This window comes from Nerophis lumbriciformis, linkage group LG26 (genome assembly GCF_033978685.3).
Source record: "Nerophis lumbriciformis linkage group LG26, RoL_Nlum_v2.1, whole genome shotgun sequence".
Lineage (NCBI taxonomy): Eukaryota > Metazoa > Chordata > Actinopteri > Syngnathiformes > Syngnathidae > Nerophis > Nerophis lumbriciformis.
In genome coordinates this window covers 38,306,861-38,328,555 of record NC_084573.2, presented here as the reverse complement: position 1 = coordinate 38,328,555, position 21,695 = coordinate 38,306,861, and the positions used below count along the sequence as shown (strand labels likewise).

Here is a 21,695-nt window from a genome sequence, read left to right as displayed (position 1 = left end):
GTCAACACTGTGGGCTCCCAATGCAGGGGTACTGGGTTTGAATCCCAATTTAATATGTAACTTAGGTTCAAAATTGTGTTCCACCTCAAGTGTAGTTAACTGCGACAGGTGTCATGATTTTTAATTGTTTTATTTTCCTGAGGGAACTCTCCTGAAGGAATCAATAAAGTACTATCTATCTGTCTATTACATGAGTGAATGAGCCAGACTGCACGCAGTACTACGAGGTTCATCCTTCTACTATCAAGGTGGGAGGCCTTATTTATGATATAAAAGAGGGGTGCCCAAACTTGTTTTACTGAGGACTGAAACAAAAGAATGTGGCGGCCATTTTGATATTTTTCATTTTCAAAACTAATATATATTGGAAACATTCAGACCCCCCATATTAATATATATATTGTTTTACTTTCAACACTTCAGATCTATCAGTTACCATAAAGTTTAATGATGCCTTTTTTTTTTCTTCTTTTTTTTTTTTAAAGTGAACCCTGTTATTTATGGCAAAATAACCAAAATGTGCAATATTTTCACCAAAACATTTTTCAAAATGGACAATTTAATGTGAAGTAATTGGAGCCTCAAATAGGTAAATAATGCTTAACAACATTGCTTTCATTTCATTATTTTTTTTTTGAACAAAAACAAACTGGGCGATCCAAATAGTCCCGACTCGTAAAAGTGTTCCAAATAAGTCACATATTAATATAAATTATTTTAAGTCTCTAGATCAGATCTATGTGTATATATATATATATATATATATGTATATATGTGTATACCGTATTTTCCGCACCATAAGCCGCCCTGGGTTATAAGCCGCGCCTTCAATGAACGGCATATTTCAAAACTTTGTCCACCTATAAGCCGCCCCGTGTTATAAGCCGCATCTAACTGCGCTAAAGGAATGTCAAAAAAACAGTCAGATAGGTCAGTCAAACTTTAATAATATATTAAAACCAGCGTGATGTGGGCGCGCATGGAGTCGTATATCAACATGGACGGAGCTGCGTGAAAAAAGCCACCCGGCCTCTTCGCGTAAACTTACCTTAACCACTCGCTCATCTTTTCTTCATCCATCCCTTCGAGTTAGCTTTTATGATGACGCCGGCTGGAAAGGTCTCTTTTGGCAAGGTCTTCCTTTTGAATATCACCATGGGTGGAAGTTTCTGGCCATTAGCATGGCAAGCTAGAACCACAGTGAAGGATGACTTCTCATTCCCTGTGGTGCAAATATTCACCGTACGTGCTCCCGTTGTATCCACAGTGCGGTTCACAGGAATATCAAAAGTCAGTGGAACCTCGTCCATGTTGATAATGTTCTCTGGCCGGATCTTTTTTTCAGCTATCTTGTTTTTACAATATGCACGGAAAGTAGCCAGCTTTTCTTGAAAGACTTTAGGCAGTTGCTGTGAAATAGTAGTCCGTGTGCGGATGGAGAGATTGCGTCTTTTCATGAACCGGAAACCTGTCGCTTAGTAGGAGCCATTTTGTGGTCTTTACAGATGTAAACACACAAAGGAAATGAAACGTAATATCCGCACGCTTCTTCTTCTTCTTCTACGCGGGCGGGTGGTTGCTTACAGTAGAAGAAGAAGCGCTTCCTGTTCTATGGGGGCGGGTGCTTACCTTGGCGGTTGCTTGCGTAGAAGAAGAAGCACTTCCTCTTCTACGGGGAAAAAAGATGGCGGCTGTTTACCGTAGTTGCGAGACCGAAACTTTATGAAAATGAATCTTAATATTAATCCATATATAAAGCGCACCGGGTTATAAGCCGCACTGTCAGCTTTTGAGTAAATTTGTGGTTTTTAGGTGCGGCTAATAGTGCGGAAAATACGGTATATATATATATATATATATATATATATATATATATATATATATATATATATATATATATATATATATATATATATATATATATATATATATATACATATATATATATATATATATACATTGTGTTTTCATTCGTTTTAGAGCAAAAAAACTGCATTGTTTTATCACTGTCAATATTGCAACATTTGTCATTACATTTCACCTGTCTGCTCTTTTCTTCCACTTTTTAGGATTTTTTCTTTGTTGTAATAATAATATTGAATGTACCACAGGACACCCTTGATCGCTAAATAAACTTTCACGGACTCCGAGGGGAGACAACAGCTCACCAGCTGTTATTATAGCAGCACAAGCTAAAAGTAGTCCGTCTGCGTCAGCACTTATAATAACAATATCACTAATGACGAAATGTAAATGGAGCATTATTGGTGATTTTTATTGTGTTTTATGGGCATAATAGCGAACCTCTCATTGACTACATTCAATGGTCTTTTATTTACGTGTTACATTGCATAAAAACAAACAGACATCTTGTCTCTCATAAGGATTGTGAACGACAAGCACCAATTCCAGTTCCCCTGAAGTTGTGACGGCATTTACCAGTAGATGAGACTTTCTTCCGCTTCCCGATTGTCTGGAATGTTTTTCAAGTTGCTGAGAGTGGGAGGTCGAGGGGGCGGACCTGTGGGGCAGGTGCGGACTGAAGGCTTGTCTGATTGGTCGGCGGGGTGGTAGATGAAGCCCTGGTTCTTCACGGCCAGGGCCAGCTCCGTGTTGGCCGGGGACCGAAGGACACCGTCCACGTGGACGCTGAGTATGTAGGAGTCTGTGGCAGAGATGAGGACAGACCATAATAAGACAAGAAGGGACTTTGTCGTCACAAGTGAGGAAAATGACTGATTATGTAGTGATGTGCCATCCCAACATCCAGTAAGATTCAGGCTGATATCGCCGATACCGACCCGATACTTTGTGTCTGCTAAAACAGTTACATATAATAGCTTAAAAAAGTTGTGTATTTCAAATAACATAGCATAAAGAATACAGTTATTTATTATTATTTATTATATAGTGTGTATTGTATTTTTTTTTTTTTACAATTTATTATATAGTATTTATGATATTTGTTATTATTTATTTGTTAAACCATTATATATAATGTATTGTCATGCCCTATATATTATAGTATTTATTGTATTATTTGTATTATATTTATATAATTTATTATATATTACAGTATTTATTGTATTATTATTTATCATAATACTAATTATATTTTTATTACATATGTATTATTATTATTTACTATATAGTATAGTATAGTATTTATTATTCATTACAATATTATTAAATATCATTTATTGTTATGTACTACCTCTGATAGTATTTGTTATATTATTTTTATTTCAAATAACAGCATAAAGAATACAGGTATTATTATTATTATTCATTATATAGTATTTATTGTGTTATTTATTACATATTTATTATTATTTACTATATATTATATAGTATTTACTATATTAATTATTTATTAAACTATTATATATAATTTATTGTTATGTACTATATAATATATTATTTATTATATAATTTGCATTCATTATATTTATATAATTTATTATATATTACAGTATTGTATTAATATTATACATCATGTATTATTATTATTTATTTATATATTTATCACATGTATTATTTATTATATATTATATAGTATTTATTATATTATTTATGTATTAAATTATTATTAAAAACTGAACTATAAACTATAAAAAGGAAGTCTAAGTCTAAGTCTAGTCTATTATATATCATTTATTGTTATGTACTATATATTAAAGTATTTGTTGTATTAATTTTATTTCAAATAACAGAATAAAGAATACAGTTATTTATTATTATTATATCGTATGTATTGTATTATTTATTATATTTTTATTACAAATGTATTATTATTATTTACTATATATTATATAGTATTTATTATATGAATTATTATTTATTTATTAAACGATTATGTATCATGTATTGGCGTGTAGTATATAATATAGTATTTATTATATAATTTGCATTTATTATATTTATATCATTTATTAAATATTACAGTATTTTATTATTATAATATTTATTATTATACATCATGTATTTTTATTTATTTAAATGTTTATCACATATGTATTATTTACTATATATTATATATTATTTATTGATTAAAATATTATATATCATTTGTTGCTATGTACTACATATTATAGTATTTGTTATATTATTTTTTATTTCAAATAACATAGCATAAAGAATACAGTGATTTATTATTATTATTCATTATATAGTATGTATTGTATTATTTAATTCTATTTTTTATTACATATTTATTATTATTTACTATATATTAAATTAATTATTATTTATTTATTGAACTATTATACATAATGTATTGTTATGTACTATGTAATATAATTTTTATTATATAATTTGTATTCATTATATTTATATTACAGTATTTACTGTATTATATTTATTACAATATTTATTATTATACATCATGTATTATTATTATTTATGTATATTTTTATCACACATGTATTATTATTTACTATGTATTATATAGTATTTATTAAACTATTATATATCATTTGTTGCTATGTACTACATATTATAGTATTTGTTATATTATTTATATTTCAAATAACAGCATAAAGAATACAGTGATTTATTATTATTATTCATTATATAGTATGTAATAATAATAATAATGGATTACATTTTATATCGTGCTTTTCTATTATTAGACACTCAAAGCGCTCACAGAAAAGTGGGAACCCATCATTCATTCACACATGGTGGTGGTAAGCTACTTTTGTAGCCACAGCTGCCCTGGGGTAGACTGACCTATCACTCATTCATCATTCATTCACCAGTGTGAGCGGCGGCACCGGGGGCAAGGGTGAAGTGTCCTGCCCAAGGACACAACGGCAGCGATTTGGATGTCAAGGAGCGAACCTGCAACCCTCAGGTTTCTGGCACGGCCGCTCTACCCACTACGCCATGCCACACCGTTAGTATGTATTGTATTATTTATTATATTTTTATTACATATTTATTATTATTTACTATATATTATATAGTATTTATTATATTAATTATGATTTATTTATTGAACTATTATATATCATTTATTGTTACGTACTATATAATATAGTACATAATAACAGTATTTATTGTATTGCTATTATAATATTTATTATTATACATCATGTATTATTTATTTATATTTTTATAACATATGTATTATTATTATTTACCAGAGGTGGGACCAAGTCATTGTTTTGCAAGTCACAAGTAAGTCTCAAGTCTTTGCCCTCAAGTCCGAGTCAAGTCCCGAGTCAAGACAGGCAAGCCCCGAGTCAAGTCCAAAGTCAAGACTGGAAAGTCTCAAGTCAAGTCCTAAGTCCTGCATTTTGAGTTTCGAGTCCTTTCAAGTCCTTTTAACCACAGACTAATATATTAACACAGATTGTGTATGCTTTTCAAACGCTGTATTTATTTATTAAAACAAGTGCATTTTAAATTGCAGGAAAGAAAATTGTGCTGACATTGCACTTTATAATAGCACTATTAACCAGTCATTTTAAACATTAACTCATTCCTTTACAGAACAAACACATTGAAAAATAAAGTGCAAATGTACTTATTTGTACAAAAGTGTTAACATTGAAAAAACATGACATATACGTGAACATAACAAAAAAGTTGTACTTTTTATATGTCAGGGCCCTATGCTGCATTGCATTTGCAAAAGACCAAATTAGCCAAGAGTCTGTCAGTCATTTGTGCACGATGGGGGCGTAGTATGATGCCACCATGGCTGAAAACTCGCTCCACTGGAGCACCGGAGGCAGGCACTGCCAAGACTCTCATGGCCACTCGGAACAGTGAAGGAAGAGTCTTCATGTTCAATGCCCAGAACAAAAGGGGGGAGAGAGTTGTTTTGGGTTGGTGCACTACTTGTAAGTGTATCTTGTGTTTTTTATGTTGATTTAATAAAAAAATAAAAAAATAAAAATAAAATAATTTCTTGTGCGGCCCGATACCAAACGATCCACGGACCAGTACCGGGCCGCGGCCCGGTGGTTGGGGACCACTGAGGTAAACAACCAACAGTATGTCAGAAAGCTAGCTAAAACGGTACACATATTCATAATATAGTATACATTTTAACTGACCTTTATTTTACTATTTTTGTCTTTTTTAGGTGGCTAAAATATGCGGTGCTGCTGACCGCCGTCTAACGTTACGTGTGATATATTGACTAACGTAACCCTGCTTAAAAAAAATCACTGAACAAAAAGTATGAATAAGGTAGTGAACTGCAACAGATTCCCGTGTTTGCAATAACGTTATAACGTTAGCAGTGAGTTTACAGCCTCACTGATTTAACTACACAGCAAATAAAAGTCACGTTACTTAGCCAATAAACGTTATCTTACATTCAAAACTTACCCTTCTTTGTGCAACTTCAAGTGCCGGACGAAGTTGGAAGTTGTTGCCTCTCCATCAGTCATTTTGGAACCGCATGTGTTGCATACTGCAAACCGTTTTGTGTTGACCACCTCGTAATTTTTATACCCAAACAAAATTATTTTAGGTATCATTTTTTGTTCACTGGCGTGTGGTTTGGACATGTCTTCTTCGTTGGTTGTCCTGCAATTTGATTGGATGAATGCTGTGTGATGAAAACAAAGTAGATCTAATTTGATTGGCTGTTGTACTGAGAGCACACCAGCTGACACACGCAACGCTGATAGACAAGTACACAATGAAAAATACGGAGCGCTCCCGAATAACTTTTTCATCTTTGGGTTTTGGGGAAAGTAGCAAGTCATGTCAAGTCATGTCAATTCAAAAGGCTCAAGTCCAAGTGAAGTCACAAGTCATTGATGTTAAAGTCGAAGTCGAGTTGCAAGTCTTTTTACATTTTGTCAAGTCGAGTCTAAAGTCATCAAATTCATGACTCGAGTCTGACTCGAGTCCAAGTCATATGACTCGAGTCCACACCTCTGTTATTTACTATATATTATATAGTATTTATTACATTATTGCTATTTATTTATTAAACTATTATTCTATATAATTTATTGTTATGTACTATATATTATAGTATTTATTATAATATTTGTATTATATATATAATTTATTATTTATTATATATTACAGTATTTACTATAGATCATGTATTATTATTATTTATTATTGGTATTATGTATTATTATATATTTATTTGTCAAACTTGCCTGAATGAAAATATAGCCAAGCTGATACAACAGAAAAAACAGGATCAGTTCATACAAAAGTGCACCAAAATGGTGTACAAAACATAATGAAAGGAAACAAGCAACATAATAGAAGCATTAAATTAAATGAATTAATAAGGACGACTGTTAGAATAAAAAACAAGTCAATAACAATAATACTCAACATAAACATCATTCACAAGTTGTTACTTTTTTGCACCGTTAATGATACACATTGTCTCAAATAACTCAAGTATCAATTGGAGAATTGATATTAGAGCATAAACACATTAGAGCAAGTTAAAACCACTTTTTTTTCACAAAAATATGCTGTTATTCTAATAACGTGTATTGTAATATTCACTGATAAATTGCTTTTATTGTCTTTTGTGCAGCACTTCAGTCAACATAAGTTGTTTTGATATCAACGTGTTGCTATCGTCATCCTTATCGCTGAGCAACGACAAGAGAAACCTCATCACTGTCTGGTCAAACTGCATTAAGTTGAGCACACAGTGACTCCATGTGCCGAGCAGCAGGAAGTTCGCCCATTTAAGGAGTGTCGACTGAAAGCGCTTCACTTTGTCCACATTTGAAGTTACGGCCTCATTCCGAAATAGAATACGTTCATTTTTGTCCTCAAAATTCTACACACAATACCCCATAATGACAACGTGAACACTTTTTTTTTTTAAGAATTGGTCTTCATCCAGGATGTCTCTGTACTGCATTCATCTTTCCCTCTATCCTGACTGGTCACCCAGTTCCTGTCACCGCAAAGCATCCCCACACCATGATGCTGCCACCACCATGCTTCACTGTAGGGATGGTATGGTCCTGGTGATGAGCGGTGCCTGGTTTACTCCGAACATTCACGCCAAAGACTTCAATCTTGGTCTCATCAGACTCTCAGACCATGGTCTGGCATTTTGGCAAACGTTTGACTAAAAAATAGCTTCCGGTCTGGTCACTCTACCACGGTTGTAGCTCTGACAGAGTGACCATGGTCTTGGTCACCTCCCTGACCAGGGTCCTCCTTGTCCAATTGCCTCACTTTAGACGGCCGGCCAGCTCTATGAAGAGTCCTGGTGGTACCGAACGTCTTCCATTTACGGATGATGGAGGCCACTGTGCTCATTAAGACCTTCAAGGCAGAAGACATTGTTCTGTAGCCTTCTCAAGCCAATCCTGGTCTACAGACAATTCCTTGGACTTCAATCTTGGTCTCATCAGACCAGAGAATTTAGTTTGCCATGGTCTGAGAGTCTTTCAGCTGCATTTTGGCAAACTTTTGACTAAGAAGCTCTGACAGAGTAACCATGGTCTTGGTCACCTCCCTGACCTGGGTCCTTCTTCTCCAATCGCTCACTTTAGATGGCCGGCCAGAGCCCTGGTGGTCCCAAACTTCTTCCATTTACGGATGATGGAGGCCACTGTGCTCATTAAGACCTTCAAGGCAGAAGACATTGTTCTGTAGCCTTCTCAAGCCAATCCTGGTCTACAGACAATTCCTTGGACTTCAATCTTGGTCTCATCAGACCAGAGAATTTAGTTTGCCATAGTCTGAGAGTCTTTCAGCTGCATTTTGGCAAACTTTTGACTAAGAAGCTCTGACAGAGCGACCATGGTCTTGGTCACCTCCCTGACCTGGGTCCTTCTTCTCCAATCGCTCACTTTAGATGGCCGGCCAGAGCCCTGGTGGTCCCAAACGTCTTCCATTTACGGATGATGGAGGCCACTGTGCTCATTAAGACCTTCAAGGCAGAAGACATTGTTCAGTAGCCTTCCCCCAGACGTGTGCCTCAAATCAATCCTGGTCTACAGACAATTCCTTTGACTTCAATCTTGGTCTCATCAGACCAGAGAATTTAGTTTGCCATGGTCTAAGAGTCTTTCAGCTGCATTTTGGCAAACTTTTGACTAAGAAATAGCTTTCGGTCTGGTCACTCTACCACGGTTGTAGCTCTGACAGAGTGACCATGGTCTTGGTCACCTCCCTGACCAGGGTCCTCCTTCTCCAATCGCCTCACTTTAGACGGCCGGCCAGCTCTATGAAGAGTCCTGGTGGTACCGAACGTCTTCCATTTACGGATGATGGAGGCCACTGTGCTCATTAAGACCTTCAAGGCAGAAGACATTGTTCTGTAGCCTTCTCAAGCCAATCCTGGTCTACAGACAATTCCTTGGACTTCAATCTTGGTCTCATCAGACCAGAGAATTTAGTTTGCCATGGTCTGAGAGTCTTTCAGCTGCATTTTGGCAAACTTTTGACTAAGAGTCTCTGACAGAGTAACCATGGTCTTGGTCACCTTCCTGACCTGGGTCCTTCTTCTCCAATCGCTCACTTTAGATGGCCGGCCAGAGCCCTAGTGGTCCCAAACGTCTTCCATTTACGGATGATGGAGGCCACTGTGCTCATTAAGACCTTCAAGGCAGAAGACATTGTTCTGTAGCCTTCCCCCAGACGTGTGCCTCAAGTCAATCCTGGTCTACAGACAATTCCTTTGACTTCAATCTTGGTCTCATCAGACCAGAGAATTTAGTTTGCCATGGTCTAAGAGTCTTTCAGCTTCATTTTGGCAAACTTTTGACTAAGAAATAGCTTCCGGTCTGGTCACTCTACCACGGTTGTAGCTCTGACAGAGTGACCATGGTCTTAGTCACCTCCCTGACCAGGGTCCTCCTTCTCCAATCGCCTCACTTTAGACGGCCGGCCAGCTCTAGGAAGAGTCCTGGTGGTCCCGAACGTCTTCCATTTACGGATGATGGAGGCCACTGTGCTCATTAAGACCTTCAAGGCAGAAGACATTGTTCTGTAGCCTTCTCAAGCCAATCCTGGTCTACAGACAATTCCTTGGACTTCAATCTTGGTCTCATCAGACCAGAGAATTTAGTTTGCCATGGTCTGAGAGTCTTTCAGCTGCATTTTGGCAAACTTTTGACTAAGAAGCTCTGACAGAGTAACCATGGTCTTGGTAACCTCCCTGACCTGGGTCCTTCTTCTCCAATCGCTCACTTTAGATGGCCGGCCAGAGCCTTGGTGGTCCCAAACGTCTTCCATTTACGGATGATGGAGGCCACTGTGCTCATTAAGACCTTCAAGGCAGAAGACATTGTTCTGTACCCTTCCCCCATACGTCTGCCTCAAGACAATTCTGGTCTACAGACAATTCCTTGGACTTAAATCTTGGTCTCATCAGACCAGAGAATTTAGTTTGCCATGGTCTGAGAGTCTTTCAGCTGCATTTTGGCCAACCTTTGACTAAGAAATAGCTTCCGGTCTGGTCACTTTACCACGGTTGTAGCTCTGACAGAGGGACCATGGTCTTGGTCACCTCCCTAACCAGGGTCCTCCTTGTCCAATCGCCTCACTTTAGACGGCCGACCAGCTCTATGAAGAGTCCTGGTGGTACCGAACGTCTTCCATTTACGGATGATGGAGGCCACTGTGCTCATTAAGACCTTCAAGGCAGAAGACATTGTTCTGTAGCCTTCTCAAGCCAATCCTGGTCTACAGACAATTCCTTGGACTTCAATCTTGGTCTCATCAGACCAGAGAATTTAGTTTGCCATGGTCTGAGAGTCTTTCAGCTGCATTTTGGCAAACTTTTGACTAAGAAGCTCTGACAGAGTAACCATGGTCTTGGTAACCTCCCTGACCTGGGTCCTTCTTCTCCAATCGCTCACTTTAGATGGCCGGCCAGAGCCTTGGTGGTCCCAAACGTCTTCCATTTACGGATGATGGAGGCCACTGTGCTCATTAAGACCTTCAAGGCAGAAGACATTGTTCTGTACCCTTCCCCCAGACGTCTGCCTCAAGACAATCCTGGTCTACAGACAATTCCTTGGACTTCAATCTTGGTCTCATCAGACCAGAGAATTTAGTTTGCCATGGTCTGAGAGTCTTTCAGCTGCATTTCGGCAAACTTTTGACTAAGAAATAGCTTCCGGTCTGGTCACTCTACCACGATTGTAGCTCTGACAGAGTGACCATGCTCTTTGTCACCTCCCTGACCAGGGTCCTCCTTCTCCAATCGCCTCACTTTAGACGGCCGGCCAGCTCTAGGAAGAGTCCTGGTGGTCCCAAACATCTTCCATTTACGGATGATGGAGGCCACTGTGCTCATTAAGACCTTCAAGGCAGAAGACATTGTTCTGTAGCCTTCTCAAGCCAATCCTGGTCTACAGACAATTCCTTGGACTTCAATCTTGGTCTCATCAGACCAGAGAATTTAGTTTGCCATGGTCTGAGAGTCTTTCAGCTGCATTTTGGCAAACTTTTGACTAAGAAGCTCTGACATAGTAACAATGGTCTTGGTCACCTCCCTGACCTGGGTCCTCCTTCTCCAATCGCCTCACTTTAGACGGCCGGCCAGCTCTAGGAAGAGTCCTGGTGGTCCCAAACTTCTTCCATTTACGGATGAAAGAGGCCACTGTGCTCATTAAGACCTTCAAGGCAGAAGACATTGTTCTGTAGCCTTCCCCCAGACGTGTGTCTCAAGACAATCCTGGTCTACAGACAATTCCTTGGACTTCAATCTTGGTCTCATCAGACCAGAGAATGTAGTTTGCCATGGTCCGAGAGTCTATCAGCTGCATTTTGGCAAACTTTTGACTAAGAAACAGCTTCCGGTCTGGTCACTCTACCACGGTTGTAGCTCTGACAGAGTGACCAGGGTCTTGGTCACCTCCCTGACCAGGGTCCTCCTTCTCCAATCGCCTCACTTTAGACGCCCAACCAGCTCTAAGAAGAGTCCTGGTGGTCCCAAACTTCTTCCATTTACGGATGATGGAGGCCACTGTGCTCATTAAGACCTTCAAGGCAGAAGACATTGTTCTGTACCCTTCCGCAGATTTGTGTCTCAAGACAATCCTGGTCTACAGACAATTCCTTGGACTTCAATCTTGGGTCTGTGCTCTGCATGCACTGTCAAGTGTGGACTTCATATACGGACAGGTGTGTTCCTGTCCAAAACCAACTGAATTTAGCACAAATGGTCTCCAATTAGGCAGTAGGAACATCTCCAGGATGATCAGTTGGAACAAAATGTGTCTGATCTCACGTTTGAGCTTCGTGGCAAAGGCTGTGAATACTTCTGTACATGTCATTTCTTCATTTGCAAAAAATATTATTTGACCTGGTCATGATGGGGTATTGTGTGTAGAATTTTGAGGACAAAAATGAATGTATTCCGTTTACATAGGAACAAAGTGAAGTGTGTGGATACTTTCTGGACTCACCTACTTTAACACCATCCATCCCTTTGCTGTGATCATTTCCCAGCACTCCCACTCCCACTCCCACCCTACCTTGTTGGAAGCGTGCAGAACATTCTTCAGCCAGCTGCTGCACGCTGGTGGTGGGAAGGACGGCGAAGGTCTTGGGGTTCCGTCCAATTTCAGGAGAGAAGACGGTCAAAAACTCCTACAGGTGAAGACAACATTAAATACTCTAAGTATTCATTAAGTACCACCATAATAATAACATTAAATACAGTAGTGTAGTAGACCTAAGTATTCATTAAGTACCACCATAATGACAACATTAAATACAGTAGTGTAGTAGACCTAAGTATTCATTAAGTACCACCATAATGACAACATTAAATACAGTCGTATAGTAGACCTAAGTATTCATTAAGTACCACCATAATGACAACATTAAATACAGTAGTGTAGTAGACCGAAGTATTCGTTAAGTACCACCATAATGACAACATTAAATACAGTAGTGTAGTAGACCTAAGTATTCATTAAGTACCACCATAATGACAACATTAAATACAGTAGTGTAGTAGACCGAAGTATTCGTTAAGTACCACCATAATGACAACATTAAATACAGTAGTGTAGTAGACCTAAGTATTCATTAAGTACCACTATAAAGACAACATTAAATACAGTAGCGTAGTAGACCTAAGTATTCATTAAGTACCACCATAATGACAACATTAAATAGTCGTATAGTAGACCTAAGTATTCATTAAGTACCACCATAATGACAACATTAAATACAGTAGTGTAGTAGACCTAAGTATTCATTAAGTACCACCATAATGACAACATTAAATACAGTAGTGTAGTAGACCTAAGTATTCATTAAGTACTATCATAATGACAACATTGAATACAGTAGTGTAGTAGACTTAAGTATTCATTAAGTACCACCATAATGACAACATTAAATACAGTAGTGTAGTAGACCTAAGTATTCATTAAGTACCACCATAATAACATTAAATACAGTAGTGTAGTAGACCTAAGTATTCATTAAGTACCACCATAATGACAACATTAAATACAGTAGTGTAGTAGGCCTAAGTATTCATCAAGTACCACCATAATGACATTAAATACAGTAGTGTAGTAGACCTAAGTATTCATTAAGTACCACCATAATGACAACATTAAATACAGTAGTGTAGTAGACCTAAGTATTCATTAAGTACCACCATAATGACAACATTAAATAGAGTAGTGTAGTAGACTTAAGTATTCATTAAGTACCACCATAATGACAATATTAAATACAGTAGTGTAGTAGACCTAAGTATTCATCAAGTACCACCATAATGACAACATTAAAATACAGTAGTGTAGTAGACCTAAGTATTCATTAAGTACCACCATGACATTAAATACAGTATTGTAGTAGATCTAAGTATTCATTAAGTACCACCATAATGACAACATTAAATACAGTAGTGTAGTAGATCTAAGTATTCATTAAGTACCACCATAATGACAACATTAAATACAGTAGTGTAGTAGATCTAAGTATTCATCAAGTACCACCATAATGACATTAAATACAGTAGTGTAGTAGACCTAAGTATTCATTAAGTACCACCATAATGACATTAAATACAGTAGTGTAGTAGACCTAAGTATTCATTAAGTACCACCATCATGACATTAAATACAGTAGTGTAGTAGACCTAAGTATTCATTAAGTACCACCATAATGACAACATTAAATACAGTAGTGTAGTAGACCTAAGTATTCATTAAGTACCACCATAATGACAACATTAAATACAGTAGTGTAGTAGACCTAAGTATTCATTAAGTACCACCATAATGACAACATTAAATACAGTAGTGTAGTAGACCTAAGTATTCATTAAGTACCACCATAATGACAACATTAAATACAGTAGTGTAGTAGACCTAAGTATTCATTACGTACCACCATAATGACATTAAATACAGTAGTGTAGTAGACTTAAGTATTCATTAAGTACCACCATAATGACAATATTAAATACAGCAGTGTAGTAGACCTAAGTATTCATTAAGTACCACCATCATGACATTAAATACAGTATTGTAGTAGATCTAAGTATTCATTAAGTACCACCATAATGACAACATTAAATACAGTAGTGTAGTAGACCTAAGTATTCATTAAGTACCACCATAATGACAACATTAAATACAGTAGTGTAGTAGACCTAAGTATTCATCAAGTACCACCATAATGACAACATTAAAATACAGTAGTGTAGTAGATCTAAGTATTCATTAAGTACCACCATAATGACAACATTAAATACAGTAGTGTAGTAGACCTAAGTATTCTTTAAGTCCCACCATAATGACAACATTAAATACAGTAGTGTAGTAGACCTAAGTATTCATTAAGTACCACCATAATGACAACATTGAATACAGTAGTGTAGTAGACCTAAGTATTCATTAAGTACTACCATCATGACATTAAATACAGTAGTGTAGTAGACCTAAGTATTCATTAAGTACCACCATAATAACATTAAAATACAGTAGTGTAGTAGACCTAAGTATTCGTCAAGTACCACCATATTAACATTAAAATACAGTAGTGTAGTAGACCTAAGTATTCATTAAGTACCACCATAATGACAACATTAAATACAGTAGTGTAGTAGTCCTAAGTATTCATTAAGTACCACCATAATGACAACATTAAATACAGTAGTGTAGTAGACCTAAGTATTCATCAAGTACCACCATAAAGACAACATTAAAATACAGCAGCATAGTAGGCCTAAGTATTCATTGATAAAAAGGCGGAGGTTTTATTCATGAAGTATATGTAATATGTTTGGCCACTGTAACATTACACATTGTTTGAACAGTAACACTGTGTTGGAATATAGTCCTTAAATAAAATAGTGGACATACTAGACAACTTGTCTTTTAGTAGTAAGTAAACAAACAAAGACTCCTAATTAGTCTATGCAGTAACATATTGTGTCATTTATACACCTATTATTTTGTACACTTTATGAGGGACAAACTGTAAAAATTGATCATTAATCCACTTGTTCATTTACTGTTAATATTTCTGTTTTAACATGTTCTATCTACACGTCTGTTAAAATGTAATAATCACTTATGCTTCTCTTCGCTCTCCCTGACCACCTGAGGGACCACAGACCGTGGATGCTTTTAAAAAAGGCTTAAAAACCCTTCTTTTTAAAAAAGCCTTTTTTATATATATATATATATATATATATATATATATATGTATATATGCATACTAGTTCTAGCTATTTGGCTGTTCTAGTTTTTATTTGTATTTATTTTTTATTATCTTTTTATTCATTTATTTTTATTTTTTAAACACTGTAGCACTTTGAGGTTGTTTACTCAATGTAAAAAGCTTTTAACAAATTAAATCTATTATTATTATTATTATTATTATTATTATTCTTTGATACTTTACATTAGTTTTGGATGATACCACACATTTAGGTATGGATCCGATACCAAGTAGTTACAGGATCATACATTGGTCATATTCAAAGTCCTCATGTGTCCAGGGACATATTTACTGACTTTATAAACCATCCATAAATATATATATATATATATATATATATAATACATAATACAAAATTTATAAACATAATATGAATTTTAAACAGTAAAAAATATTTTGTGACGATAAAAAATATCGATGCAATCATAGTAGTATCGACTAGATACGCTCCTGTACTTGGTATCATTACAGTGGATGTCAGGTGTAGATCCACTCATGGCGTTTGTTTACATTGTGACGCTATTGTATCCTCCTACGCTGTGTAGATATGTTTTTATTTGAAGATATACACGCCTATTTACACAAAGTATTGGATCGGAATTTTACTTAGAAAACCAGTTATGCCGAGACATTTTTATTTAATTTGGTGTATTTCATCCATTCATCTACTTCTACTTGTCCGCAGTGGTGTCACGGGGGCAGCAGCCTAAGCAGAGAAGCCCAGACGTCCCTCTACTGAGCTACTTGGTCCAGCTCTTCCCGGGGGATCCAAGGTCCGGTGGCCATGGATGAAGTGCTGGCTGTCCAGAGTCGGGACCCGGGGTGGACCGCTCGCCTGTGTATCTGTTGGGGACATCTCTGCACTGCTGACCTGTCTCCGCTCGAGATGGTCTCTTGCTGGCCCCACTATGGACTGGACTCTTACTATTATGTTAGATCCACTATGTACTGGACTCTCACTATTATGTTAGATCCACTATGGACTGGACTCTTACTATTATGTTAGATCCACTATGTACTGGACTCTCACTATTATGTTAGATCCACTATGGACTGGACTCTCACTAATATGTTAGATCCACTATGGACTAGACTCTCACTATTATGTTAGATCCACTATGGACTGGACTCTCACTATTATGTTAGATCCACTATGGACTGGACTCTCACACTATTATGTTAGATCCACTATGGACTGGACTCTCACAATATTATGCTAGACCCACTATGGACTGGACTCTCACACTATTATGTTAGATCCACTATGGACTGGACTCTTACTATTATGTTAGATCCACTATGGACTGGACTCTCACTAATATGTTAGATCCACTATGGACTGGACTCTCACTATTATGTTAGATCCACTATGGACTGGACTCTTACTAATATGTTAGATCCACTATGGACTGGACTCTCACTATTATGTTAGATCCACTATGGACTGGACTCTCACTATTATGTTAGATCCACTATGGACTGGACTCTCACTATTATGTTAGATCCACTATGGACTGGACTCTCACTATTAAGTTAGATCCACTATGGACTGGACTCTCACTATTATGTTAGATCCACTATGGACTGGACTCTCACTAATATGTTAGATCCACTATGGACTGGACTCTCACTATTATGTTAGATCCACTATGGACTGGACTCTCACTATTATGTTAGATCCACTATGGACTGGATTCTCACTATTATGTTAGAGCCACTATGGACTGGACTCTCACTATTATGTTAGATCCACTATGGACTGGACTCTCACTATTATGTTAGATCCACTATGGACTGGACTCTCACTATTATGTTAGATCCACTATGGACTGGACTCTCACTATTATGTTAGATCCACTATGGACTGGACTCTCACTATTATGTTAGATCCACTATGGACTGGACTCTCACACTATTATGTTAGATCCACTATGGACTGGACTCTCACACTATTATGTTAGATCCACTATGGACTGGACTCTCACTATTATATTAGATTCACTATGGACTGGACTCTCACTATTATGTTAGATCCACTATGGACTGGACTCTCACACTATTATGTTAGATCCACTATGGACTGGACTCACACTATTATGTTAGATCCACTATGGACTGGACTCTCACACTATTATGTTAGATCCACTATGGACTAAACTCTCACACTATTATGTTAGATCCACTATGGACTGGACTCTCACTATTATGTTAGATCCACTATGGACTGGACTCTCACTATTATGTTAGATCCACTATGGACTGGACTCTCACTATTATGTTAGATCCACATCTGCAGCCCTCTCCAAGGTTTTTCATAGTCATTCACATTGACATCCCACTGGGTTGTGAGTTTTTCCTTGCCCTTATGTGGGCTCTGAACCGAGGATGTCGTTGTGATTTAGGGCTATGTAAATAAACATTGATTGCATTGATTGATCCTGAGGCGTTCCCAGACCAGCTGGGAGACGTAGTCTCTCCAAGTGTCCTGGGTCTTCCCCGTGGTCTCCTACCGGTCGGAAGCGCCCTAAAGACCGTTCGAGGGGCATTCTGACCAGATCAGACCAGCTAATCCGACCTCTTCTCACCATATCTCTAAGGGAGAAGCTCCTCCACCCGACAAAGGAAACTCATTTGGGCCGCTTGTACTTGTGATCTTGTCCTTTAGGTCCTAACCCAAAGATCATGACCGTAAGTGAGGATGGCAACGTAGATTTCAGTTTAGTTTTTGTGTTGTTGAATGTCCGACTATCACAAGTTCAAACGTTGGAGAATGAGTGTCCGTGTACCTGAACAGGGTTTGGAGCTAAACCCTCCAGGTTGACTGTGCGTCGTCTCTCCCAACGCTGGATGGAGTCCTGAACCTCTCGACTGAGCTGCCGTGGCGCTGACTTCTGTTGGTCAAACTCCTTAATGTGCTCCAGAGCCCCGTAGGTGGTGGTCAAATAATAGGAACCTAAACACATGCGGAGTCAATTCAGGGGACAGAAGGGTTCATCGGGGTTAGGAAGGGGAGTATCAACCTTCTCCTATTGTTAGTGCGGGGTCCATCAACTCCATCATGTATTCCACATCCAGCATCAAGGCTGCCAGATTAGATCTCCCCAGGACATACATCATTACAGGCAGGAAGTCGTCAGCTCCGTGGGCCCGCCCTAAACAAACAAGCAGCCATGTTTACACTGCATTAGAGGACAGATGATTGGATTACATTTCATTGTGCTTCGTAGCAGAAGACGAAGAAGCTCTTTAGTGTCATTGCACAATGAATAGCGCCAAGAAACCCCGAGACTTGCAACAGGAGGATGGAACTCCTCCCGGTAGCGCCAACCACTCGGCAGATGACTTTATGAATTTTTTTAAATAAGAAAATGTAACTCATTAGAAAGGAGATTAAATCATTCAATCAATCAATCAATGTTTATTTATATAGCCCTAAATCACAAGTGTCTCAAAGGGCTGCACAAGCCACAACGACATCCTCGGTTCAGAGCCCACATAAGGGCAAGGTAAAACTCACAACCCAGTGGGACGTCAATGTGAATGACTATGAGAAACCTTGGAGAGGACCGCATATGTGGGTAAGCCCCCCCCTCTAGGGGAGACCGGATGCAATGGACATCGAGTGGGTCTAGCATAATATTGTAAAAGTAGTGGATCTAACTTATTAGTCAGAGTCCAGTCCATAATGGATCTAACATAATAGTGTGAGAGTCCAGTCCATAGTGGATCTAACATAATAGTGAGAGTCCAGTCCATAGTGGATCTAACATAATAGTGGGAGTGCAGTCCATAGTGGATCTAACATAATAGTGAGAGTCCAGTCCATAGTGGATCTAACATAATAGTGTGAGAGTCCAGTCCATAGTGGATCTAACATAATAGTGTGAGAGTCCAGTCCATAGTAGATCTAACATAATAGTGTGAGAGTCCAATCCATAGTGGATCTAACATAATAGTGAGAGTCCAGTCCACAGTGGATCTAACATAATAGTGAGAATCCAGTCCATAGTGGATCTAACATAATAGTGAGAGTCCAGTCCATAGTGGATCTAACATAATAGTGAGAGTCCAGTCCATAGTGGATCAAACATAATAGTGAGAGTCCAGTCCATAATGAATCTAACATAATAGTGTGAGAGTCCAGTCCATAGTGGATCTAACATAATAGTGAAAGAGTCCAGTCCATAGTGGATCTAACATAATAGTGAGAGTCCAGTCCATAGTGGATCTAACATAATAGTGTGAGAGTCCAGTCCATAGTGGATCTAACATAATAGTGAGAGTCCAGTCCATAGTGGATCTAACATAATAGTGTGAGAGTCCAGTCCATAGTGGATCTAACATAATAGTAAGAGTCCAGTCCATAGTGGATCTAACATATCTGCGGTTCCCTCCAAGGTTTCTCATTGTCATCCCATTGGGTTGAGTTTTTTCTTCCCCTGATGTGGGTTGCCCGAGGATGTCGTTGTGGCTTGTTCAGCCCTTTGAGACACTCGTGATTTAGGGCTATATAAGTAAACTTTGATTTATTGATTGATTGATTGATTGATGGGGCGGAGAATTCACTCCGCAAGCGCGGCGAACAGAGTTCAATCCCTGGGTGTTGTTGACAGGGAAGGAGTTTGTTTTGTCTTTGTTGAACTCTTCTTGCCATGTCGCAGCCAGGGAAACCAATCCAGATAAGAATGTCGGTTTTTTGAACGAGAGAACAAAAAATGTCAAACTTTTCTCTCTAATTGTAGAACAGATGGCGTCTCCAATGTTGTCCAGTTCACGATTTTGTCCAAAACCACAAAAGTCTGAGTGTCCAGGCTTAGCCCGCACCCTCCAATGATCTGTGGCAGTTTTGGGGTACCTTGAAGAGCTGCCAGCGTCTTCCAATTTGTGGATACGCCGCGGAAACACTTACTCCAATCCGCAGACGTCCTGTTATCATGGTTCCAAATGAGTAGATATCTTTAACGTCCTAGACTGAGAGGGTCGCCAGGCACGCGGCACTCCTCTTCTCCTAAGAGTCCGTCGTGTGTCCAGCAACAACCGTTCAGTCAGAAGGGGCAAGTTCCCTTGAACCTGAGATCTTGTCAATTTTGTTTCATTGTTCAGATTTTGGAGAGCAGAGCAAAACAAGGCTAGAAGAAGGTTAAACAAGACAGGGCAAGACAAAGAGAAGGGAGGGAGTGCCACCGCCTTTGCCTGGAGCCTAGAGAGTGGTGTGCCAATAAAGAATGTTTTTCTTGTGCCCTTACCTGGAGAGCTGACAGACATCGAGTCGTAGATGATCTTGCAGGCCTTTAGCAGGAGTTCAATCTTCTTTTGAGGAGAGTACTCAAGATGGAGATTACTGAATTTGATGCTAATCTTCTCCATTGCCGAGGTTTCCGGGACCGCGGTGGTAACTCCTAGGGCCGTGGTGGTACTGCCGAGAACTACAGACTAATTGACACAGAATCACACGGACCTCTGTTTTTCATTTTCAAACAAAAAGGGCAACCAGATGTTGTTATACCTGTTTCTGTGCCATTTGCTTAAGGCTACCATTGCTGAATTGCAGTCTTTCCAGGTTCTCGTAAATAGGCTCCCTCAGTGGCTTCAGGACGCTTTTACATAGGGCTGCTTCAACGATGCTCTCTGCAGGGACAGGACACAGACATCTTAGCCTTTTATCTTACGTGATGCTACCTTGGACTACATTTACAGTGCAGCTAAGGTCGGCCTTCTGAAACTCCATGGGTACAGCTACTAGAGATGCGCGGATAGGCAATTATTTCATCCGCAACCGCATCAGAAAGTCGTCAACCATCCGCCATCCACCCGATGTAACATTTGATCAGAACCGCATCCGGCCGCACCCGCCCGTTGTTATATATCTAATATAGACGATGCAAGGCATTAGTGAGGTTATAAAGCTTTTGCCTGTTAAAGAAAGGAGACTGATCCAAAGCAGCGCAGACATTCGCGTGCCACGCTGTCACGACCCAGACGCACACCAGTGCGCAATCATATGGGAGCCGCGCTGAGCGCACCTCCAAGCGCGT

At 38.4% G+C, this 21,695-nt stretch overlaps 1 protein-coding gene across 1 annotated transcript in view; it reads right to left on the bottom strand.

Moving 5' to 3' along the window:
* Positions 1 to 2,315: 2,315 nt before the first annotated feature.
* rin3 (Ras and Rab interactor 3) overlaps positions 2,316 to 21,695 on the bottom strand; it is a 61,856-nt gene continuing 42,476 nt past the window's right edge. Inside the window, exons 9-14 of the mRNA XM_061986920.1 lie at positions 21,167 to 21,288; positions 20,907 to 21,093; positions 18,681 to 18,812; positions 18,447 to 18,613; positions 12,444 to 12,558; positions 2,316 to 2,665 (exon numbers count right to left, since the gene is read on the bottom strand). Of these exons, the coding sequence (XP_061842904.1) occupies positions 2,436 to 2,665; positions 12,444 to 12,558; positions 18,447 to 18,613; positions 18,681 to 18,812; positions 20,907 to 21,093; positions 21,167 to 21,288 (953 nt within the window). The 3' untranslated portion in view covers positions 2,316 to 2,435. The remainder of the gene's footprint in view (positions 2,666 to 12,443; positions 12,559 to 18,446; positions 18,614 to 18,680; positions 18,813 to 20,906; positions 21,094 to 21,166; positions 21,289 to 21,695) is intronic.